Here is a 25,752-nt window from a genome sequence, read left to right on the forward strand (position 1 = left end):
AAATCCCTTGTCTTTGTCTTACAGGTTCTAGAAATATGAGCAGGCCACCATATCTTCCTAGCATTTTATGTTAGTTCTGAGGATGCCGTGTGTGGTCCTCACATTCTCACAGCAAGCACTTTATTCTTTGAATCTTCTTTCCAACTTTCCTCCCTTCTTTTAAAAAAGAATGCTTCCTTGGCTAAAGGCTGGACTGTTTATCTTACTGTTTCCCATAGCCTGGACTTTACTGGCTGTAAACTGCTAGTGCAGCTCGCCATGTTCTGTCCTTTATTTGTTTGTCAGCTGGGCCCCAGGCTTCACTAGACTTGGGTGTCAACTTTTGGCATAGCTGTTTAGGTAGTAGAGTGTTTTTTCATTGACTAGCACAGACTGTCTAAGCACCTCTTCTGCAGACTTAAAAGCTGTGTCTGCTCAATGCCTAGAGCCAGCAATTCATTGGGGTTCTAACTGAATCTGTTTTACTTTTAGCTGTAACGCTTTAATTTTTATGTGTACAAATGTTTTACCTTAATGTATATTTATGCATCACATGTATTCCTGGTGCCAATGGAGACCAGAGGGTATTGAAACTCCTTCAAGTAGAGTTAAGGACAGTTGTGAACAACCATGTGGGTGCTGACAACTGAACTCAGATCTTTTGTAAGAGCAGCAAATGTCATTAGAGCTATCACTCCAGCCCACAAGCTGAACTACTTATAAATTAAACATTCTCTTGTACTGTTTGGTTTCTCACTTGAGACAGGACAGAAAGACAGAATAAATGTGTTTTATTTTACTTACTAGATTTCAAGGTAATGAGTTATTTCCCCACCATCCACAATCTAATTACCTGTGTTTTCACTCTATGTGTTTTTATTAGAAAAAGGAGCCCCAGTCGGTACACCATTCTAGTTTCCTTAAATGGAACACTAGAGTTGGCCAAACCCCTTCAGACTTTAGGTCCTGCTCTACAGTAGGCTCCTTAACTGTTCCAGAGCATATTTGTGGGCTAGTTGGGGGTTCTTTTTCCCCCACACATGGCAGGTACCCTTGATCACTAGTTTCTTAACATACAGTTGCTAATACTGAACAGATCTCCTGGCTGTTAAGTGGTCAGAGCCAGTTGTATTTTGGGTTTATGGTAGATATCACCTAGTTTTTCTATAAATATTTTTCCTGGAATTTTGGTTTTGATATTAGTTGGTTTGTTTTTATGTGATAATAAAGGAGATTGAAAAATAAAACAAAACTCCAGATAGAGATGACTCAGCAGTTAGGAGTGTGTATTGCACTTGAGAAAACCCAGATTTGGTCCCAGCAGCATCCATGTTGGGCAACTCACAACTTCCTGTAATTCCAGCTCCAGGCAGGTCTGATGCCTATGGCTTCCACAGGCACCTGCATTTGTCTACACATATACCTGCACAGAAGGGAATATGGCTACATAATAAAATAAAAATAAATAAAAATGAAAAAGTTCACGGCCACCTCTTTGCAGGAAGAGGTTGAGCCACAGAGATACTAAAGTGTAGTTGAAAATTACTAAATGTGAAATTTCTGACCCGGAGGATCATCAGGTGTGTGACAGTTTCCTTGCAGAAGATTTAAAGTTTGAGGAGAGGAGCAAAGTAGATGGGGAATGAAAGCAACCTTTGACTTCATAGGTTTGAAGCGAGAATAAATACCATGAAGTAACAGAAATGGCTTGTTAAGAACTGTGTTTCTAGAGTTTCCCAGACAGAGCTGTGTCATGAAACACCAACACATTGAGGATGGTCAAACCTATCACAAGCAGTGAAAACTTATGTTATATATGGCAAAAACTGCAGTGTGGAATGCAAAGCATCCATTTGAAGATAGAAGAAACCTTATAATAAACACTAATGAATAGGGATTTTATCTACTTTTTAAAAGTGGGCACAACACATGTATATTGAGCAGCAATCCAATCTGGAAGCCACTATCCAGACGTGCATCGCATCAGCAGATCTTTGTCCAGATGTGGCTGCCAAGGGCTTTGGACATAATATGAGAATAGATGGCTGAAATGTGAACATATTTCTACTTGGGCTTTAGCTAAACAAGTATTTGCAAGCTATATGTTGTATTTTGCATATGTTAGAGTGCTACCATGAAAGTAGGTGAGGCCTTCTCTGTGGGGAGCCAGTTCAGGCAGGCCTAAGCTGCTATAGCCTCCAAGTGCATTTCAAAAAAAAAAAAAAAAAAGGAGGTGTTTCTTTCTCCACATTTGTAAGCATTGCACATGAACTCAAATGACATAACTTTTTACTTCTGTTTTCTCTTTCTTTTGTTTCCCAAAAATCTAGTCCTGTCTTCAGAGACCGGAGATCAGACTCGAATCACTCAAAGAAGATATTAAGGAATTCTTTAAAATATCAGGTTTGTAAAGTACCCCCTTACCTTTAAGCATCCTTAGACTTCCAGCTACTTCAGAACTGATAGAGCTTGGCTGAGGGCTTCTGTTTGGAGAAGATTAGAAGGCACACATTTGAATACAATGGTGCTGACATGCGAGGACACGGTAGAAGGGACTGCTTCGCATTAGTCACTTGTTTCCTTCCTAGTCAAAATTGTCTCAAGGATGGGAAATATACCCTTATTAAGTAGCTTGTATTCTCATTCTACATTATTTGTCTCTGCTCTCAAAACAACATAACATAACAAACACAACACAACAAAACAAAAAGCCAAAAAAAAAAACCAGAAAGAAAAAGAAGTCTTAATTTTTGGACAAGAAGGGATAGCATCGGGCCAGCACTTGCATGTGGGAGCTGGGACTTTGCATGCTGGCTCCTCAGAATAGTGTATGTTTGCTGGCCAGTAGTGTGATGACTAGCCACTGTATCTGGTTCTTGTGTTCCTTCTCTGGTATGGACCCAACTGTCAATCAGTCGTTGCTGACAGTCTCACCATAGCATCAGTTCAAAGACATTGGCACTCATTTAGAGCTTTGGTAGTGGAAGAAGGCATTATTCTTAACTCAAGAGAACGATTCAGTAGTTTTACTTAGATGGGAGCTAATGGTTAGCACAGTTCTTTTTTCACAAGTAACCAACATCTTATTTAGTGGGTTAAATTTTAAGTTCAGGCTAGAGAGTTAGCTGAGTAGTTAAGATTACTGATTGCTATTATAGGAGACTCTGATTCAGTTTCCAGCACCCACATGGCAGCCTGCAACCACCTATCACTCTAGTTGCAGAGCATCTGATGCCCTCTTCTGACATTCACAGGTTCATGCATGCATGAATTTATATATATATATATATATATATACACACACATATACATACATACATATATTTAAGCGCATACACATAAATAATAAAGTTAAAAAACTATAAAAATACTATGTTGCATATTTAAGAAACTAATACTTATTTTTTAAAACTTAAAAACAGGTTGGGAGAAGAAACTTCAGAATGCTGTTTATAGTGAACTGAATGTGTGAGTTTTTTCCTATGTATTTTGAGATACTATTTTGTTCAACTATACTTATATTGTAAGTAGTAAAAATTATTGTTGTTGTCTATACCTATACTCTCATTAGAATACTTACAGAATTGCAAGCAAGTCAATGTCACAGATCACTGCAGTCTAGTCTGAGAAAGAGTAATAAATAGGTGGGGCTTTTCTCTATTACCAGCTTTATATACTGAGAATGTATTCATCCAAGGTAATTAGATTTTGAGATAGTTATAATAATACTTACATTCTTCTTATTGTTGAATTTAAAACATTAAGCTTCTTTCTGCCATTACAAACTGACCATTATAAACATAATTTCTTTTTCTTTGCAAGATTATTATTGTTACTAAAAACCTAAATGTTTTTATTTATCTTGATTTGCCATCAGTGCTTATTAAAGTGTATAGAAATTTTACTCTCAAAAATATAGCTCCAGAATGTTAGCTTGGTGGTTTATTAAATACCCCATTATTAATCTGTCATTCATGGAGTGTTGCCTCTGTGCTCGTGGGTTGAGAAGCAGGGTGTAGAGTAGAAACCTAAGCACACATCCTGCCCTCATGATGTGAATAAACAGCCAAAAGAGGTTCTGTGTCTGCTGTTTTGTTTTACCACTTGGTCTGTCTCTAACATGCTGTAGTTTCTAGCACTCCATTCCCACAGTCTCTGTCTAAGCTACCTAACTGGGAATTGAGATACTCTTGTTTAACCAGACTGCTTCTGGGTTTGGCTCAGATGAAGACCTGTAGATTTATACTTTAGATGTGCAATTTGTTACTTTTCTATTGTTGTGAAGAAACCACATCAAGGCAACATATAAAAGAAAGCATTTTATTAGGGGGTTGCTTACTGTTTCCGAGGGTGAGTTCATGGCCATCTTGGTGGGGACCAAGACAGCAGGTGGACTGGCACAGTGTTGGAGTAATAGTTGAGAGCTTATACCTGAAGCATAAGGCCAAGGTAGGGGATGGAGGGGAGGAAGGGAGGGACAGACTAGGCTTGGTGTGGGCTTTTGAACCCTCAAAACATAACCTCAGTGAAGCCCCTCCTTTAACCAGGCTACATCTCTTAATCCTTTACAAACAGTTCTAAAAACTAGGAGCCCAACATTCAAATAAATGAGTCAGTGGAACCTATTCTCATTCAAACCACCCCACACATTTTTAAAGTTAGATTTTAGTGGTTTGCCTATTTCCATCTTCCAAGCTGGTCTGTGACTTTTCAGATAACATCAGATGTAAGTCCTATCTATCTATTACTGAAATTGACTGCAACCATGTCACTGGTAGTTCTGGCTACCAAAGGGATAGATGTCTGCCATGACAAGTAAAAATATTACTTCACACAGTGTAGTAGAGATAGATACCTGTTGTGTATTATTCCCAATTCTGACTTTTCAATCGGAGATTTTACTCATGACTTCTCTTTTGGTGATCTGGTGTATTTCTGAAAGTAGTTTCATACGGCAGACTGTGTCTTTTTAGTTGATGACAAAGCCTGTCTTCTTTTCATTTTCATATCTTTAATATCCTACACAATGCAATTGTGAATCTTTTTGATAACTAGTTGAGAGTTTTGTGGGAGCTCATTAGTGCTGCCTTTTTTCTTACTTGGGTTCTGAATCAAAAAGGAGACAAATGATAAAACAGAATGGGAAGTGAGAGCTCAATATCAGACTTTTGTCACTGAGCATGACTAGGTAGACACAGGCACGTGCACAAACACACACAAGTTCACATACTTGTAAAGACACACAGAATTGTTTTCTTTTTTTTTTTAGAATTATTTTTTTATTAGGTATTTTCCTCATTTACATTTCCAGTGCTATCCAAAAAGTCCCCAATACACCCCTCCCCACTTCCCTACCCACCCACTCCCACTTTTTGGCCCTGGCGTTCCCCTGCATATAAAGTTTGCAAGTCCAATGGGCCTCTCTCAAAGACAAAAACCACATGATCATCTTGTTTTCTTTTTTAAAGACTAAATAAAAGGCATAACTCATAATGAGAATATAGGGAATCCCTAACCTGAACTCCAAGAATAAATAGTCTTAAAAATCCAGTCAAACAATTATTTAAGTGGTCTACTGTGGTTTAAATGTCCCCTCCAAAGTTCATGGGTGAAATGTAATTCCACTGTAATAATATTACTGAGACCCTTGGGAGCCATTGGGACACAAGAGCCTACTAAGGCCAGGTTTGGGCCTGTTTTCCCTTACCAGATAATATAGGAGGAAGATTCTCTCCAGATGTTAGGACCTGGATGCTAGGTTTCCTGGGCTCCAGAACTATGAGCTGGTGCATTTCTGTTCTTAACTGATTGCATTTTATCTGTGTATAGTGTTGCACACCTGTAATCTCAGTGCTTGGGAGGCAGAGGCAAGACTAGTTCAAGGCTATCCTGGTCTGTAGAGTGAGTTCCAGGCCATCAGGGGCTTCCTAGTGAGACCCTGTGTGAAATATAAAACAAAAACCATTAGTAACCATTAACCATTAGTAAGATGATATAATTAAAAAATTTTAGACCCTGTACTTACAAATGAACTATTAACAGTTACTCTATTTTGTTTGTAGCATTGACTTCTTACCAAGGTAATTTATTATTGAGAGCTCAGTATGCTACTTAGCTGCCTCTCTTTGCTTCTAGGTTTCCTTTGCCCAGTCATCCTTCTGCACCCCCTGAGCATCTCAAAGAACCTTTGGTGTACATGAGGAAAGCACAGGTTGGCCAGTGTTTGTTTTCATTTTCTTCTTGCATGCCAAACAATGCAATGCATCACATATTTTTGTTGGCATAATATATATTGTTCATTATATAAAGACCGAGTAAGGACCTCTTAAGTAGTAATTATTCTTGTACACTCTGCCTTTTTATTTTTAGTAGTCAAGGGTCATACCTATTTAACTATGGTAACCTGGAAAACATTACATAGAAAGAAAGGGTCATGTACCTTACTGGCCTGAAGTTTGAAATAGAATAAAGCCTTCTATAACCATCTGCTCCTCATGGCCTGTGAATGTAAAAGAATGAAATCTTGATGAACAGCAAAAATTTCCCAAACAAACACCACCCCCCAAAAAACAACAAAAACCCTCTGTTCTTTGAAGCCAGTGTTACTGATACCATATTTAAAATAATTTATTCTCCCTGCAGGCATTACTGCTAGTTGGCTGACAACATGAAAGAAGCCAGTTTAAAAGTTAAAAATAAAACAAGAACAAAAACTACGAGAGGACATTAACACGTAAAGTCAATGAGCTAGTCACCTGCTCCCATCTCCCTAGATGTCCTTTACTGGGCACAGCCCTGCCCATCTCTCTGGCACAGCAATACTTGGGAACCTTGTTCTAGTGCTGGAGGGCTGTAGGACCATCATAGGCAGAGATGGTATTCTTTTCCCCAACACAGCCTCAGAAATAGATTAAATTTTTTTATTATAAAAATTTCAAATCATTCCTACAGAAATCCCATAAACTAATTCATCCCTCTGCTCCAGGTCATGCCTTTGCTGCTGTAGAAAAAAGTATGCTGGGTCCCATTGCCAGGTTCACTGTAGTATATGTTAGCAAGATTCCAACCTTTGCTTTCATTAAAACCTCCTCAAATGAGATGATTGTCTTGGTTAGGGTTTCCATTACTGTGAAGAGGCACCATGACCAAGGCAATTCTTATAAAGGACAACATTTAGTTGGGGCTGGTTAACACTTTCAAAGGTTTGGCCCATTATTATCATGGCTAGAAGCACGGCAGCAGGCCAGCAGACATGGTGCTGGAGAAAACGACAAGTGTCCTGCATCTTGATCTAAAGGCCACTAGGAACAGACTGACTTCCAAGCAGGAGGAGGAGGTTCTTAAAGTCCAACTCCAAAGTGACACACCTCCTCTAGTAAGTCCACACCTATTCCAACAAGACCATACCTACTAATAGTGCTACTCCCTGGACCAATCATATTCAAACCAGTACAGTGATGATGCAGTATAACAGAAACCATGGAGATTTTGGGAAATATGTAATATATTTATTCTTGGTGGTATCTCTAGAGGTTTACAGTTTACAGTCAGGGTTCCATAGTTATATAAGTTTGAACAACATTGGATTAACTGAAATTTAAACATTTAAGATTTTATCCAGTGTAATTTTAAACTTCTATGACTTATGAAAGCCTATTTCTGTATAAAATACTTTGGGAACTACATTGGAACATTCCAAGACAGTGGTATCTGAAGAAGCTAGTACACGCATGGTGCTTGTACGTGGATGAGTTTTCCTTTAAAGCAGTGCTGGTAGCACACAGAGCTCTAATGTGACAGCTGCTGAGTATGACATGTGCTCAGTTGTCAAGTACTCGTGGAAACTGATGCAGTGTTCACTCTGCCTAACGTCACGGTGCAGTGGTAGACCTGGAGCATGGCCGATCAGTATGCTTCCGGAGTCATGCTTCCTCTGGAACTTATTTAGCCCTCACATACTTGTGGAAACTCAAGATACACTGTGTGTATGTCTGATGGTTCCCCAGATGACCCACAGGACTCCCTCCTGGTGCCTTAAAGGACCTCTCACTAAGCTCTAGTTCTCAAAAGTTTCCTTGCATCTCAACTGTACAACACTGGGGTAAAGACTTTAATACATCTATCTGAGACTATCCAAACTACAGGACTCTGGCCAGTATCTGGTGCACAGAGAGAAGTAATGAATGTTTGTTGAGTGAACTAATGAGTGAGGACAACCTTCTCAACCAGTTTTGCTATTTCTGTCAATATCATAGTAACTGTTTTCTATTAGGGTAGACATTAAGAAAAACAATGATAGAAAAACAATGATACACTGTTTCTTTTGTTTCAGGGAAGCTGGGAAAAAAGAATCTTGAAGAGTTTAAATAGTATGTGCACAGAACTGAGTATCCCACTAGCAAGAAAGGTACATTAACATTTTTCTGCTGAAGTATCTTATTGTGAGCTAACTACTGAAAAATGTCATAAAGTTGTGTAACTGTATCATAGACTTGATATTCTTCATTTAGCGGAGTGTCTTTTTAAATAAAAATCTGTACGTGCCAATTGTTTTGTTATCTTTTATACATACTCTTTATATATTTAATGATTGTTATAATAAACCTATGCTATAGCCTACTCAGCCATTTGGTTATTGTATTAGTTTCCTATTGCTATGTAAGTTATGGAAGGAAGAGTTTATTTGGCACATACTGATCCAGAGGGATAGAGTCCATCACTGTTATAGTCAGGAAGCCCGGCAGTGGGCAGGCATCTGAGAGCACAAGCAAGAATCAGAGAGCAAATTGGGAGTGGTACAACCCTTTGAACTAACAAATCACACCCCCAGTGACAGACTTTGTTCAATAAGGCATTACAACCTCCCCAAATGGCACCACCAACAGGGGATCAAGTATTCTAATGCCTGAGACTTTAGGGGACATCTCACTCAAACCACCACAGCTGTAAAGAATGAGTATACTTTAAAATGTTTAATGACATTTAGTCTTTGTACATTCTGAGTAAATGAGCTCTGTAGCACTATGCCTTCAAGTTCAAGATTACTGCAGCCTTGTAATTGTCAATATGATGACATCTTTTAATGTAAAGAATTAGAAGAGTAATTTGTTGTATCTCTGCAGCCTTTGGATTCTAGTTAGATCTACTTCACTTAATGATGGAAGAGGTAGGAAAGCAAGAAAAATCACTAGGAGTCTGTTCTAGATGCTGTAGCTACTTACAAGGAGGAGACAAGGTGTTTTCCTTGACTTTCTTCTCTACCTGTTAGTTATCCTCTGCTGCGGAATAGATCCAGAACGTATACTTTTAATGAGAGCCAAAGAGAAGCCACAGAAGCACAGTAGAGTGTACAGAAAAACCTTAGATGAAAACCTGTCTGAATGCATAGTATGATATGATTCTGCCTTTCACATCAGAAGATAACGCTAAGGAATCAGTCGTTTTCCCCAGCCATGCATTTCGAGCTTACTGATGGGGATGGGGTAAGAGCAGTGGGATATGGCTGAAGAGCAGTTCTTTGTGAGAGTTACTGGCGTATCTGATCTTGTACCTTCTCTTCTTAGACTCATTAGTATCATGTTCTAACTGAACCATTGAGACTAGATATGTTCCAGTCATTGTAAAACTTAACTTATGTGTAATTCAAAGAAGTTTTCCATGTTTAATTGCTTTCCCTTATGTTCTACCTTATTTAAACTTTTAAATAAGTTACTGATCTTTGAAACTAATTAAAACATTCTTTTAGAGACCAGCTGTGGAGCAGAAAGAACTTCTCAATAAGTGGAATGAGATGGGAACTGATGAGCCAGGTATGTGGAGGACCTCCTACAAGATTGGTAATTGAAATTGGTAAAATAGCATAGTGCTTCTTCTTCCACCTCCACTAATCCCCAGGTGTCTCATTTGTTGATTTCTGTTTTACAGTGTAAGCATTTCCAGTTTTAGGCTGCATTTTCCATTACTTGGATAATATTAAATCATTTATCCGTTGTTTTCCAAATAGTGTTTTAAAACATTTTTATGAAAGAGTAAATAGTCTTCCTGTTGCCTCTTCTGTGATACTCCTTGAACTCAGGTGTTTATTGTTACAGATTTATCAACTAGGGGAAAGGTCCTCAGGCGTTTGTTACAGATTTATCAACTAGGGAAAAGGTTGTAAAAGACGGAGGACCAGGATGTCTGCTGTGAAATCATGTCTTCTGTATATGAGAGGGAAGCTGTACCCGAAAAATGACAGTGATGGCCCTAAGCAGTTATCCAATGCTAAGTGTTCAGCCCTAAAACCTATGCTTATGAGCAACACTAAATGGACTCAGTTGTATTTGTAGACTTATGTGAATATAACAATAATAATTACAGAAAAACATTTAAACAAAATTCACTTAACAGATTCCTAAGACTTACCTTTAATTAATGTAGAAGTTTTGTAAGCTTAATTATGTTAAGATGCTAAGGAAAGATTGGCTAGTGAAGAAATAAATTCCAAGAATTCAAAGTTTTTTTTTATATTGTATTTTGTCTTTAATGCACCGCCAGCTTTATAAACATAATGAATAACAACTGTATATTATAGATGCCTATGAACAGACACACACATGCCTGACCTCCCTGTGGCCCCCAGATAGTCTGGGAACAATAATAGGAAATGGGACAACTGAAATCGGAAAAGTTTAACCGAAGTGGAGGAATTCACTGAAAATCTATTCTTTGTATTCCAAGTACTTTGAATTCTCACACAGAATCTTTATAAGGAACTCTGAAGATCTTCTTTACTTTGTTGTTTAAGTTGTCAAAGACAGGGTTTTTATTTCTGTGTTCCCGGTTCCCTGTGTTCCCGATAATGCACAACAAATAATCAATTACTCTATAATTATGTGGTTCTTCTCTGTAGAAACACAGGAAAGTGACATTAATATTTACTGGTCATTTCATAGATTATCTGAAATTTTGTTTTACTTTAACTCATTCTAGATTTAAGCCTTTTTCGACCTGTTTATGCACCTAAGGACTTTCTTGAGGTATGTTCTATCAGGTAGATATGCAGTTATGATGGGTGTAATTGAAGAGCCATGCATGACCCTGAATGGCTTTTTAACCTGAGGTGATACAAGAATTATGTTTGGCAAGGGAGAGCATATAAAGAAACTAACCAGGCTTGTTGTTTATTTTTAAAGGTATTAATTAATCTCCGCAACCCAAATTATGAAAATGGTGATTCTCTTAGTTTTAGGACTCATTTGGGTTTAATCCAAGTTCCTCTGAAAGTAAAAGACATCCCTGAATTGGTAAGTATACACATTGAAGACTAAATTAATGGATATTTGAAGATAACCACTAGAAAAATATTTTAGTGCAGCATGTATATATTATAATCAGAGTCATAGACATGTTAGACAAATTACTAAAGTGACATCCTTTTTGTTGGAAATATTTACGTAGAAAGAGCAAGTTTATGTGTGTGCAAGTCAAAAAATGATTGGAACAAATCATAAGATTGATAAAAGGCTGTTTAAGAAAGCACATGTTATTCAGTGTAACCAATTTCTCTGGAGTCCAGAACATAGTGAGACACTAAGAGAAACTGCCTTTGCTCTGGAACACAGTAAGGCCTTCATTTTAAAATGAAACTGTGAGGAGATTGCCTGATGGTGGAATGAAGTTGCCGTTATGCCTTCTTCTGTTACTCAGTCCAAAATAATAAAGAATGCAGCATTGTCGGCGCCTCTGTGGTGAAACTCTGAACTCTCCAGATAGATAGGCCATGCTAAGTAACCTAAAGCAGGGAGAAGAAAGAGCAGCCTGGAGTGTGGAGGAGAGGTGCACCGGCACTGCCCCATCTGTTGGCTCCACGTCCTCCTTCACTCTGCTCCGCTGCACTGTGCTGGATCTGAACTATTGTCCTTTTGCCCGAGGGCTCATGTTAGTCCATGAATAAAGGGGTGATTCTGGAGAGATGCTTGAAAGGCTCCAGCGGGACAATGTTGTTTCCCTTCTGGTTCCTGGGTACAGTGGTGTCCTCTGCAGCCCAGCTCCAGCCTGCTCCTTTGGCATTTCTTTTTGTCACCACCATTGGTCTTGATTACAGCCTTAAGCACTGGGAGGAGACTTTTTTGACGTCACACTTCCTTTCATGAATGCTCCTAGAATCCACAGTTGCTTTCTGCACTTGATACTTCTGTTTTTCCTTTTGACATCTGTGGCTTATATTTTCCTTCTTAACTAGTAATTGACTTATAGTAGAGGCAAAATGGCTTTCTTCATAGGCCCTTGAAAAGGCTCAAGGATCAGAGACACCATGGGTCCCTGCCTTGGCAATCTGTAGGGTTGAGAATGGAGAGTCTATGAAGACTGTCATGTGGAGCGCCTTCCCATTGTGCAGTCACAACCCCCATAGGAGCCCAGAGCATCCTCCCTAGAGATACAGACCCAAAACAGCTATTAACTCAGGAAGGTCTGATGGACTGTAGGAAGGTAGAAGTCATTAACATAGGGATCAAGTGAATGTCTATGGAATGGTGAGACTGGCATTCTTATCTCTGCTGCTATGCTTTCTGACCCCCTACCAGGAAAGCTAGCAAAGATTTGAAGAACCTTTCTAATTCCACAGCTGGCCAGCTATAGAGCTATCCAGCAGAGTGGCCCATCACACTCTAGGGAAATCCCCTCTGCATAGCTCCCAGTCACATTTTTTTTTTATTGTCTTTTCCCTAGACTTGAGTGATGAACTTAAAATCCTAAGATGTTCAAACTGTTGCAATTTGAGAGCATGAGGCAGTGAACTCAGAGAGCAAAAGGAGTGGGGGAGGAGGGGAAGGGAGGAGAGAGGGCAGGAGAGAGGATGAGAATAATAAGTATAAGAAAAAGAATTTATAAAATGACTACTAGTAGCTGTTATAGATGTTTAAGGTTAGATTTAGGGTGACACAGAAGATAATAGATGACAGCTTGGCCCCATATTAACTTAGATTTATAGATGACACAAGACAGAAAACAGACATGCCCATGTTTCAGCATTGCTGTCAAAAGTATATATTCTTCTGGTAGTCTCGAGCTCTGGCTGGGATTTGGAAGCAGTCTGATTTGGGTCCTGGTGGAGTCAATTTCTGTAAACTTTTTATGAAAATTCTCCTTCTCTTTGGTTAGAGTAGTATTTGTTGAGCAAAATAACAGTTATATGTTCTGCCCTAGGCCTGTGATCTCCTATCTATTGACAAGGAGATGATACCAGGCATGATATTCCCTCTTGTGGAGCAGGCCTCAGATCTAATCAGACAGTAATTAGTTACACCCTAACAGTCATGTTTCTATAGCACCAATGGGCACATCTTTTCTCCAGGCCACGTTGTAGCATGTGAGAGTATGGGTAGTCTTCATCCGTCGTCATTAGTACTACTTCCTACCATCATTATACCGTGTCAGGATGCTTCTGACTCAGAACGATTGGGTTATGTAGACTTTCATGTTACAAGGGAATTTCATGGAATGGAGATCTACTAACTCTAAAGAGAGGTTGTGACTCATTTAGTGGCGTAGCCAGATGGGACTAGACACTGGTAGTTCAGAGTTTGCTGGGTCAGCACTTTGAGACAAAGAGATAGTCTTCATCTTCAAAGGATGGCAGGCTAGAGGGGATGGGCAGGAAACGGGCAGTTTTGCTAGCCTGTGACTAAGTGTTTAGGTTGAGGCTAAGAAGGGATAATATATTGGAAGTTCCTGTTATCAGTCTGGAAGAGCAAGGAAGGCTTCTGAGGATGCACACTCCCTACGATCAGTTTTAATAGAAATTGAGAGTTTGCTAACACTGAATGAAAAATGGTCCAGAGCAATGACATGGGAAGCGGACATCCAGATCTCACACTGCATCCATGAGATGCTCCAGTCTGTGTAATCAGAAGCTAACACCGAGGTGTTTGTTGCTTCAGGGTTTGTGTTTTAGGGTCTAGATGAATGCTGTTCTGAATGCTAGGTGAATGCTGGGATGTCTAATCATTACAATAATGAGTCAGTGAAAGTACTATAAAATACATGGAAGGCTGTGGTGGAAATGGAAGAATCATGAAACTCAGTAACCTACATAACAGATGATTTGAAAAAATTAAAATTAATTCCATTTTAAAAGAGAAAGAAGTATGGCTCACCAATCAGAATAGTTATAAAGCACTGAAGCAACTATTAATAGGAATATTTAATTTCTTGTAGAGTAAAATGATATGAACAATGTGGGGTTTTTGTGCCTACAAAATACAGATGTGATTTTTGTCCCAGGAAGTTACCAGAGAAGGGAAGGAAGTCTTAGGAGTAAATCAAATCCATCCTTATTTTAGCTGAGCACTTAATAGTACAATTCTGCTAAAAAAAAAATGAACTTGTTTTGGATATTTGTTAAAGTCAGAGTAAGATGTCAGATCACAGAGGACACAGAAGTTAATGTTGGTAATTTTGGACAATGATGTTAGGTAAAATTGATAGAATGATGTGAGCGAGTGATCCTGAGAGAAGAGGAGGGAGGGAGGGAGGGGGGAGGGAGGGGGGGGGGAGGGGAGAGAGGGGGGAGACGAAGGAAGGAAGGGGGGGTCTGTACATTTGCTTGCTTGCTTTCATGTTTTAGGAAAGGTTAAAGCATTAATATATCTTTATCTAGAAGGATCAGTATCATCTCTTCTGATATGATTTGTATGTCAACAAAGAGGCAAAATCAAGAAAAAAATTCCTTTAAAGAAGTCAGTGCCAACATTCATACTAACCAAAGGGCTCAAAATAAAGAGGTTTAGACAGGAAAAAGTGATGGAAAGGAAAATATTACCAAAGGTCCTGTACCAGAAAAGTACTGTGTATATACATTTCTTTTCTCATCGTGTATGCTAACCTTTCCTAAATGCTATCACTTTCTAGTTACGTTTATATCCTGTGAATATGATGCACAGCCATATCGGCAGTACACAGTTGTAATGTTTAGAGTCTGTTACTGTCCTTTTGTTTTTTAGATATTTGAATGAAGCAGATTCATTTTTACATGTGTTTTTTAACTTGTTGATATTTAGGTACAAGTAACCTTTCACATGCACCGGAGCCAGATGTGTGCTAATTCTCCATATGTTATTTTTCAGAAAGAATGCTTTGTAGAACTTGGCTTAAACACAGGACAACTGGGAATAGATGATTCTACACAAGTGCCTCCTGGTGAGCATTTCCCATGTGACATTTAATTAGTGACAAGTGATAGCTTCCAAGTACACAGGCCATCTCTATGCAGATCAGTGGATTACAAAGTAGACACACTGTGTGACCTCCAACCCACCCAAGAAACAGCATATCACAACAGCTTATGCCATCCTATAGTAACAGCTGTCCTGTTTGAAGTACCATAGGGCTGGTATGGCCTGTTTGGAATTATTTACTGCACACACTTGTTTTGGGCTCATAGATGTCAATGAGATCCATAGTGTTATGGAGACTTGTAAATTGTTTCTTTCCATTTTTGTATTGTGATCCACCATATGTAATTACTATTGTCTATCGTGTCTGTTGTTGGAGGCCATTTGAATTATTCCTACCATTTGGTTATCATCAATCGTCTTGCCGTGAGTATTTTTTTCACAGGCCATTTGATGTGCATGTACATCTTAGGGCACGTACCTGAGTGAGTTGATAGTTACCATATCATGTGCACATGAGCAATGTCAGTGGATATTGCCAGTTTTCCAAGCTTAGCATGTCAACTTACACGTTCACCAACTTTGTCTGAGAAGTTCATTTGCTGCTGCTACTGCTGCTGCTCCTCTCCTCCTCTCCTCCTCTTCCTCCTCCTCTTCCTCTTCCTCCTCCTCTTCCTCTTCTTCTTCCTCCTCCTCCTCTTCCTCTTCTTCCTCCTCCTCGTCTTCTTCTTCTTCTTTCTTCTTTCTTCTTTCTTCTTTCTTCTTTTTCTTCTTTCTATCTAAAATTCCCAATCTTTTCTATTTTACCACCATAATCTGGCCTTCATATTGGTCCAATTGCTTGCTCTGGTGACTATCGTGGTCAGTCAGCTTTTGTGTTTCCTTGTCTTTATAAGTTACCATCCTTAGTAAAGAACCTTTGCAAATGCTTGGCTTATTTGTGTCTGACAGTTGCCTGCTTCTTTCTGTAAGGCTGTCTTTATAAATTCTAGATACAAGTCCTCTGCCAGACACATGTTACAGATGTATTCAGAAACTTACCTTGTCAAAACTGTCAATGGTGCTGTCCTTTTTTTGTGGTAGAAGTTTATTTTAATATGCTATAGTTAATGAGCTTGTTTGCATTATGACTGCTATGATTTAAAAAGCCATTCCAGTGGAAACATTAAATCGCATTAAGGAGGTGGGGTTTGTACCTATAAGATGCAGGCTGTACTTAGATAGACAAATGCTAAGCTAACAAGCTTGTTTGTTTGTTTTTTAATTCAAATATTTTTTTTTCTTAAATAAAATTTTTAATGATATCTTTGTTTTATTTATGTGTTTGCTTCTGTATTTGTGTGTCTATGTAATTGTGTGATTACATATGTGAGGGTGCCCACAGAGCCAGGAGCAGACACTAAATGCCTTGGAGCTGGAGTTTGTAAGTGGTTGTGAGCCCAACATGGACTCTGTGATCAGATCTCAAGTCCTCCTGAGTAAGCAGCAACAACTCTTAACCCAGAACCAGCTCCAGCCCCTGAAGTGATGTTCAAATGGGTTCTTCTTTCTGAATGTTCAGAAATATTTTTTTGTATGAAAATATATTCTGTTTTAACAAAGGAAACAATTTGCCCATTTTTGCTTTCCAATTAAATGTGTGAACTCATTTTGAACAACTTAGGAAAGGGCTTCTCTAAGGCTGTTTGTTCTGACTTTCAGGACCAGGGGTGGTAGTGTGTGCCTTGAAGCCTAGCCCTTGGAAGCTTGAGGCCACCTCAGGCTGCATCAGTGAGATTAAGACCAGCCAGAGCAGCAAGGTTCTGTACCACACAAACACATGAACAAAATCTCATGTTTTCTATGAAGTTATCCAACTTTTAAAATAATTGAAAGTATTAGTACTGGGAAAAATACTTCTTATTCTAAATATAGTTGATCATGTTTGTGTCTAATAATTTTATTTTCCTTTAATACTTTTAGAACTTTTTGAAAATGAGCATGTGCGTATTGGGCAGAAAGGTAAGTTTAGTCAGATTTATTAACATCTATAAAAAAAGAGACAGCTAGGTAACCATCCCGATGAAATAGGCTCAGTTGAGATTTATTCTCTGTAAAGTGAAGCACTGGAGAGTTATAATATTTAGCTGAGCAGGTAACCTAACAGAAATCTTTTTTTAGAAGCAAAATGCAGCATATTAGCTGTCTCAGTAAATGTAAGTTAAGCACACAGCTGGCTTGCTGAGCAGGAAATGCAGACCACCATTTGTCAGCTTCCTGAGAGTGGAGCTCTCTGCAGCAGAATTTCACCACCCTGTCAAGGAGACAGCTTCCTCTTTGATGCACCCACACACCTCTCATTAGCACTAATGAGGGCATGCTCCTGCATCAGGAGAGGATAGAGCTCTTAAATCTCACTGACAGCTCACAATGATAAGGCTTAATAAATGTAGCAGGTCTCCATATCCTGGGGAACAATTGCCCATCTTTTGGGGTGTCTTTGTCTTGTTTCTGTAATCTTTTATTGTCTTTGGGGTGCAAACACGGCTTTGTCTCAGACTGAACTGTCTATGACAATTACTGTCATGTACCAGTGTCCCTCCATGAATGGTTCAAGGTCATGTTAATTTCAAAGACCTCTTTTGTAAACGCGGCCTCTTTGATTAGACATTCAGACAGGAGCATCCTTTTACATCATTATGCTGCTTTTGTCTCCCTTCTTCCTGTCATTTTCAGTTAGTGGAAAATTTCCTCTTCCCTATAAAGGAAACAAGAGAATGATGCTCTTAGATGAATATTACTTGTATAGTATATCTCACTTGTTTGATTGCTTTTATTTTGGCTTTTTATTTCCATGTTGAATAGCTCATATTTTAATTAAAGAATATAAAAATGAAAGCAAACTGATTACTGATATTTTAAAAAATATGGGTACTTCAGAATAATTTTGTTGAAAGTTTATTAGTCTTTGTTTTGCATGTTGTTTCCTTTTTTTTTTTTTTTTTTTAATTTTTGCAGAGCTAAGAAGCCACTTGGTAGACTGGGTGTCTTAACATTCTTATATTGTTCTTAGGCATGTTGCATGTACCTGCATGTACAGTGCTCCTTCTTAGTTTTGGGGGGTTTTTTGTTTGTTTGATTTTGGGGTTTTGGGGTTTTTTTGTTTGTTTGTTTATTTGTTAGTTTTCGAGACAGGGTTTCTCTGTGTAGCCCTGGCTGTCCTATAATTCACTCTGTAGACCAGGCTGGCCTCGAACTCAGACAATCTGCCTGCCTCTGCCTCCCAAGTGCTGGGATTAAAGACATGTGCCACCACTCCAGGCTTCAGTGCTCCTTCTAAGTAACAGAAGCGTCATGACTTGGTACATACATTTATGAAAATCCCAGGTTCTGAAGATGAGGCTCTGCTTGGTCACAGAAGCCAGACATCAGTCTCATTAGGTTGTAGGTCTGTGGAGCTGTGGGAAAGAGCAAGGAGCTGGGGAGATCAAGACTTGAACCCGGGCAGGTTAGGGCCCAGAGTGAAGGAAGACAAAGATAGATGGGGTTAGGTCAGATGTAGAGGCTGAGGCTCTGCTTCCCAAAAGATTTATAATAAAGGTTTCCAAGATGCTCCTTGCACTTTGAATTTTCTAACAGGATTGTCGTATACATTTGACAGTTCTAGCACAGCAGGACAGCGCTGCTGCTCAGCAGTACATCCGACAAGGAAGTCCTACAGCACTGAGAGCTGAGCTCTGGGCACTCATTCTGAATATCTCCAGTCAGCCTGAGGTAAGAAGCAAACCTGAGTTGTTAGTTTGTTTTCTAAATAGCCCTTTTTAACACAGAACAGCTGGCAAGTAGCTTGTTTCCACCCGGTTGTCATTTCCAGCATCAGTGCTCTTTTAAGATAAGGCAGAATTTAACACAGTTTAATCACTATGCTCAACAGACATCTTTGTTAGCAGATAATGTGGTCGTGTGTATATATGTAGTAAAACAGGCAGTAAATTTTAAAAAAACCTCAGGTCAGCAAAGCAATGACAGAATGGCATGTTCCAATAGCAAATAAGAAAGAACAGCTGAGAATGACCGAGTTCATTCTTTGTGATTTTTTTGTTTGTTCGGTTGATTTTTTTGAGGTAGACTCTCATGGAGCCCAAGTTGGGTTCAAACTCACTTATCTAGAGAGTCTGGCCTTGAACTCCTGGTGCCCTTGCTCTGCTTCTGAAAGTGCTTGAACCAGAGGCATGAGCAACCACACTTAGTTTTATGGTTACCTTTAAGTGTGTGCTGTCTCTGTGGTTCTAAAATTTAACAGATAATGGAGGAGGAGTATTTTTCCAAATAGTTATTTTTTTCGAGAGATGAGGTGAATATTAAAGGAAGTGACTAAATCACTAATAGAGAGATCAGGGATTTTTTGTTTCCCGATGTTGCAGATGGAGCCTAGGGCTTCATGTATGCAAGGCAACTCTACCAACTGAGCTAGCCCCAGCCCAGGTCATAGATTCAGTAAGAAAAACTTGCACAAGATGTTGACATTTTTGGGAATATTCTCACTGTGTATACATGTATAGTTACCTATGTATAGTGGCTATATATGTGTATAAAGTCACTCATTTAGAGATTTTTAGTCACTGTCATGGTAGTAGTATAACAGGATCTATGATTATATGTCTGGTTTACTGACTGCATATCATTGAGCAACTTGCTTAAGTTTCTTCAAGTCTCAGCTAACCCATGCTTAAATATGTGTAATAATACTTATATAATTGTGACAAATAATAAAAAGTAATGTATGTGAGTCGATCAATATAACAGACACAAATGTTTGCCACTAATGGCAGTTATCATAATAATTAATGTAACTTGTAATTATGTTACAAATTAATAATTATGATAACATAATTATGATGTTTTAAAACTGCATTTTTAACCTTTGAAAATTATGATACACACATATACACACGTGTATGTGCTTGTGTGTGTGTGTTTTAAATCTCCCTCTGTGGATAGCACCGTCAGCATCTTTTATCTGAAAAGATAAAGCTGTGACTTATTGAAGAGCAGCTTTAGAGTGTGAGATGTTGGTGATCTTTTGTGGTAACACTTTGGAGATAATTGTTAACAAAACAGATTTGAGTAAGTTGGACAGGTTGTTTGTGTTTGTATGATCTGAAAAGCATCGTTCTTGGCTGAATTTAAGTTCTCAAGTAGCTCAACTCACTACTGTGGAGTGATGCAAAATCTGTTCTTTTTGCAAGGGAAGTGTTATCTTTTCAAAACCAAATTTAGGATATTCCAAAAATGTCATCTTAAAAATGACAGATAATCATTGGTTTTTGCAGTACTCCAAGGTGATTTTTACATTTGAGTTTTGAGGAGGTAGGTAGTCATTTTATTTTTTTTTTATTTATTTACTTTTTTCTTTAAATTTTTATTATTTAAATGCATTTTATACATCAAACATATTAATAATATTGAGTATTTTGAGAATCAAATATGTAAATAATTTGTTCAACTTTTATATTCATATCCTTTCATACCCTAAAAGTATCATTAGTGAATATTTATTACTATCCATAAGCAAGGATCCTATATCTAATGTTGAATACTAAATTGTTTCAAAACATACAAAATATTTTTTGAGAATTAAGCATAGTAAAAGAGCATAAAATATTAAAAACGAATCATTAAGAAATATATTCAAAAGTCCTTATATGATACTACCTGACATAATAAGAATATTTAAAGCACATTATATATCTATGTACATTTTACTTAGAAAGAGTCAGTTTACTTAAAGATGATTATCAGTGTTTCTAGGAGAAAACTTATTTGTCAGTAAGTATATTTTAAAAATTTCAAAACTAGCAAAAACTCTTTGAAGTTAAACATTAAGAAAATGCCAATTTCAAGCACAGTGAGAAAAACTATCAATAATATTTCCATGATGTTTGTAGAACATGATTTTAATATTTTCAACATTCAACAGAGTAATTAAGATATATTTCATTTTTTTGTTCATGTGGCTATCTTCTTTTAGGTTTGTTGAAAGATTACTTTCTTGCTTTTTCCAGAGCATAGTTTTCCTCCTTGTGTTGGAGTTTTTCATCTATTATCCTTTGAAGGGCTGAATTTGTGGAAAGATATTGTGTAAATTTGGTTTTGGCGTGGAATATCTTGTTTTCTCCATCTATGGTAATTGAGTTTTGCTGGGTATAGTAGCCTGGGCAGGCATTTGTGTTCTCTTAGGGTCTGTATGAGATCTTCCCAGGATCTTCTAGCTTTCATAGGCTCTGGTGAGAAGTCTGGTGTAATTCTGATAGGCTTGCCTTTATATGTTACTTGACCATTTTCACTTACTGCTTTTAATATTCTTTCTTTGTCTAGTACATTTGGTGTTTTGATTATTATGTAACGGGAGGAATTTCTTTTCTGGTCCAGTCTATTTGGAGTTCTGTAGGCTTCTTGTATGTTCATGAGCATCTCTTTCTTTTAGGTTAGGGAAGTTTTCTTCTATAATTTTGTTGAAGATATTTACTGGCCCTTTAAGATGGGAATCTTCACTCTCTTCTGTACCTATTATCTTGTTAGAACACCTGGGAGTGGAGCTTCTTCTGGTGTTGTGGGACTGGCTGTGGAGTTCAAGCCCAAGGTCTGCTCAGGGTACTAAGACTGGAAGCAACCCGTGCAACTGGTTGGGCAGAGTTCCTGTGTGCCTGGGTTCTGCGGGTCCCAGTTACTTATGATGTTGGGGCAGATGTTGTATCCTTCTCACTTCCGATCCTCTGATCTTGGGCGTCTTAGAGCGCCTCAGAGTGGATCTTCTTATGGGTGTTGTGGGACTGGCTGTGGAGTTCGCACCCAAGTTCTGCTCAGGGCACGGGCCCAAATCGGAAGGGAGGCATTTTTATTTTAAAACTTAAATGCCAAATCTAATATTTTTAACTAGGAACTAGAATTTTCAGAAAACCACTGGAATGGTTTCTAAATAACTATTACAGGTAACTCATTGAGGGTGGAGTAGGGAAAAGAGAGAGAGGAAAATACTTTTTGCTGAATTAATTTTCTGTCAGTCAAACTACATATCCAGTTATAGTCCTATGGGATTTAGGATTTTGGTGGTCTGTTTCTTCTCAGTTATATATTTATGCATTTAGTAAGACTGCTCAGCTCCATCACAGTTCCCTCAGATGGACAGTCTTGTCAGATCTCTTTCCTCAGCTTCAGATGGGGTTGCCCAGTGGACTGATGATGCACATGAGCATCCTTGGTGCACCTTGGTTCAGGATGTCTCAGCTCTTCCTCAAGTCCTTGTTTATTTAGTACAGCCATCCATCAAAGAACCGCAGCTGAAAGACCATGCCGTTCTTTTCTTTCCACCTGAATATCATGTTACAGTCACCAATCATTCCCTCTTGACTCAGTTCCTCAATATGGTTGAAATTCATGCAGTTCTCTCTGTAAACCAAAATTTCTACCAATCCATTTCAAAATACTGTTTTGTACCTGGATTGAAGCATCCAGGTACACTGGATAGTGTACTACATGCAGCCTCATTCCCTACATATTCTTCCAAACATCCTCTCTCTAGCATTCTCTATGCTATTTCTGCCTTTTCTTTCTTTGTTTTTGTTTTTTTGTTTGTTTGTTTGTTTTTATTTTTTTTTCCAGAAGGGTTTCTCTGTGTAGCTCTGACTGTTCTAGAACTCACTCTGTAAACCAGGCTGGCCTCAAACTCAGAGATCTGCCTGCCTCTGCCTCCTAAGAGCTGAGATTAATAGCAAAGGCCTCACCCAGCTATTTTTGCCCTTTTGCATAAAACATTTTAAATCTTTTCTTTATGGTTCCTTAACACATCTTATTTTTCTTTGATTTCTGCATATGTCTTATATACCAAACAAACAGTATTTCCCCCTATTATAGGCTGTGGTATTCCAAGTCTGTTATGTCCCTTTCTCTAGAAAGTCTTCCTGGCACCTACACAGACATTAGAACTTTCTCACTAGATAGTTAACCAACAAATACTTAGTATTTTTCTGTTCTTACTGCTATGGCAAAAGAAAAGAATCATACCTAGTTCATACAAGATAGCCAGGAAATATGGGTTAAATTAATGGATCCTTATTTAGTTAAAAGATATTATTTTAAAAAAAATTTCTGTGTGACTGGTGTGTGAATCAGTTCACCACTTGCATGCAGTGCCCACGAAGGCAAAATGAAAGCATTGGATCCCCTGGCTTGGGAGTTTATAGCCAGGTGACTGAACAGAGTCCTTTAGAAGAAGAGCCAGTGCTCCTAAGTGCTGAGCTATCACTCCAACCCACAACTTATCTAACTTTTGAGAAGTCTAAAGATACACATATTCATGAAGAATTAATGTGGCCATCTTTATGGTCATCAAATTCTTTCTTAGAGAATAGTGTCCAAGCCAGTGAGATGAACAAACACTACTGCAGAAACAAACTGTGTCTCCATGCAGCCATTCCTCAGACAACCACTGTAGGCTGGAGCTGGCAGGAGTCAGTCGCCTCCTCTCTTTTAGGAATCAAAGTAGATTGTAGAGTCTGTGTTATCTCCAGCTGTCTCCCTGTTCCTCTTTCCTTTCAAAGCTGCATCTTAAAAGTCTGTGCTATAATTAATTTCATTAATGATTTGCATTAACTAATAAGATGAATTACTTTATTTAATAAATTACTCAGTCTGCATCCATCCCCACTGACACCAGCAACGCCTGCAGCTGCCGCAGAGCAAGGGGCACCTTTGTCATCTTGTCGCTGCGTGTGTGATGCTGCTGCCTGCTTTGTTCTTGGAAGAATCTTAGTCTTGATTTACTTTTTTCTTAGTTTTTTTTCCTTTTCTTTTCTAATTTCATGGTAGAGTGGGGCTCCTTAGAGGGACGTGAAAGCTCCTTAGAGGACCTATTCCTCTCCTACTGCTCTGAGGGTGCACACAGCCTTAAAAATGGTTTAGTAGATGCTTTTAAATCTTGAGTAACTACAGCAGTGTGGAAAATAGCATTTACCTTTAATTTATGAATATTTTGTTTTGAATAAATGAAGGCACTATAAGGTCTATGACTGTCTGCACTACAGTAAAATGCATTGCACAGTAGTGACCCTAGCAAAGGGCAGCTCATGTCACCTTCCAAGAACTGTACCTGAATTTGGGCCTAAATCCCTTGATTTATAGAACAGTCTTGAGGCTGGAAAGATGGCTCAGCAGTTAAGAACACTGGCTTCTCTCCCAGAGGACTAAAGTTTGATTCCTAGAGTCCACACAGTAGTTCACAAAACCATTTGTAACTCCAGTCCCAGGGGATCCAATACCTTCTTCTGGTATACAACATAAATGCAGGCAAAGCACCTATACATATGATTTTTTTAAAAATTCCTTTGTCTTAGTTTAGTCCAGTTTTATAAAGATAACTTGTCTAGATTCTTGCCATATCTTTAACTCCAAGAAATAGAATATTAAATATCCAAAACATTTTAACTAAAATATATTAAAAGCTAAACATCTGTTTAGCTGAATGGTATAGCATATAAAAATAATTAAAGAAAAAATTTAAAAAATGTTTAATTGCATAATTATTTCTTGTCTACACAGAAACTTTGGTATATGCCAGTATCAATAAATTATTACAATTTATTTTGTATGTTAATTAGTACTAAAATCAATGTGAAGGTGCTATTGCTATCGTTTATAAAGGCTACAGAAACCTCTTCATTTGATTATTAGAAAAAGCCAATATATTTTAACTACATATTGAAAAGAACATAAACTTGTTTTGTGACATAGTTTTGACATCTAGCCTGCAGTTTTGAAGTTGTTATGTACAGAGGAATTTCTGAACATGCCTTATTCTCAGTCATCCAGCATTTTTGTTTGTTGTTTTATTGCTAATATTTTATTACTTGTCTGAAGTATAGCTAGTTCAATTAGTCCCTGAGATTGCTATATAATTATATTTATGGGATTGTTGACTGTTTTGAATAATTGGACCCAGTAAAATTTGTCTTTATTTTTAAAGTTTTATTCAATGCAATTTCTTTATGGAACTATCTGATACTAAAATTAGTATTTTAATGATTTCTCTTATTAAGATACGTATTAATTTTCTAGTAGACTAGGGAAAGCATTGATTAATTGATAATAAAAAGCATTACAGATACAATTGCAAATAATTTATTGTTGGGCATAGCAATTAAAGTAAAATTATGCTAGCATTTATAATTCATGAGTAATGCAGATGAAAAATTTTAATGTATACTACCTATAGAAATAATTTCTGTGATTGGTTTTATTTCAGTTTTTAATGTCAGCATACATATGAACAAACATTTTTAACAAGCTGAAATAAATATTAATAGTGTAAACTCACACAACTTTTTCTAAAGCAGTATTCTTTCAGATGTCAACAGGCCATGTTTCTCTCTGCTTTGTATAAGAGATATAAAGGTCTTAGGGCAGCATAGTTTAATGCACCTTATCAACAGTCCTTCCACACTGCAGAGCTGGCCACCTCTGACAGGAGTGGCCATCTTCTGTGGCTACACTTACATCACAGATGACCACCGAGGGAGGGAAAGACAGCTGTCCTGTTCAGCTTGGAGCAGCTGATTTCACGTGGGCAAGGCACTGAATAATG

General features: G+C 38.1%; 1 protein-coding gene across 2 annotated transcripts in view; it reads left to right on the top strand.

Moving 5' to 3' along the window:
• The window catches only part of Tbc1d19 (TBC1 domain family member 19), a 104,635-nt gene that overhangs the window by 17,001 nt on the left and 61,882 nt on the right, over positions 1 to 25,752 (top strand). Inside the window, exons 2-11 of one of the 2 annotated variants that reach the window (XM_021162116.3) lie at positions 2,310 to 2,382; positions 3,402 to 3,447; positions 6,115 to 6,190; positions 8,312 to 8,386; positions 9,725 to 9,788; positions 10,951 to 10,997; positions 11,154 to 11,264; positions 15,087 to 15,159; positions 17,097 to 17,135; positions 18,775 to 18,887. In XM_021162116.3, coding sequence (XP_021017775.2) covers positions 2,310 to 2,382; positions 3,402 to 3,447; positions 6,115 to 6,190; positions 8,312 to 8,386; positions 9,725 to 9,788; positions 10,951 to 10,997; positions 11,154 to 11,264; positions 15,087 to 15,159; positions 17,097 to 17,135; positions 18,775 to 18,887 — 717 coding nt within the window. The remainder of the gene's footprint in view (positions 1 to 2,309; positions 2,383 to 3,401; positions 3,448 to 6,114; positions 6,191 to 8,311; positions 8,387 to 9,724; positions 9,789 to 10,950; positions 10,998 to 11,153; positions 11,265 to 15,086; positions 15,160 to 17,096; positions 17,136 to 18,774; positions 18,888 to 25,752) is intronic. The other variant, XM_029477606.2, reaches the window with a different exon arrangement.

The sequence above is a fragment of the Mus caroli genome, unplaced genomic scaffold (genome assembly GCF_978045245.1).
Source record: "Mus caroli unplaced genomic scaffold, Mus_caroli_1 scaffold_4, whole genome shotgun sequence".
NCBI classification, from domain to species: domain Eukaryota; kingdom Metazoa; phylum Chordata; class Mammalia; order Rodentia; family Muridae; genus Mus; species Mus caroli.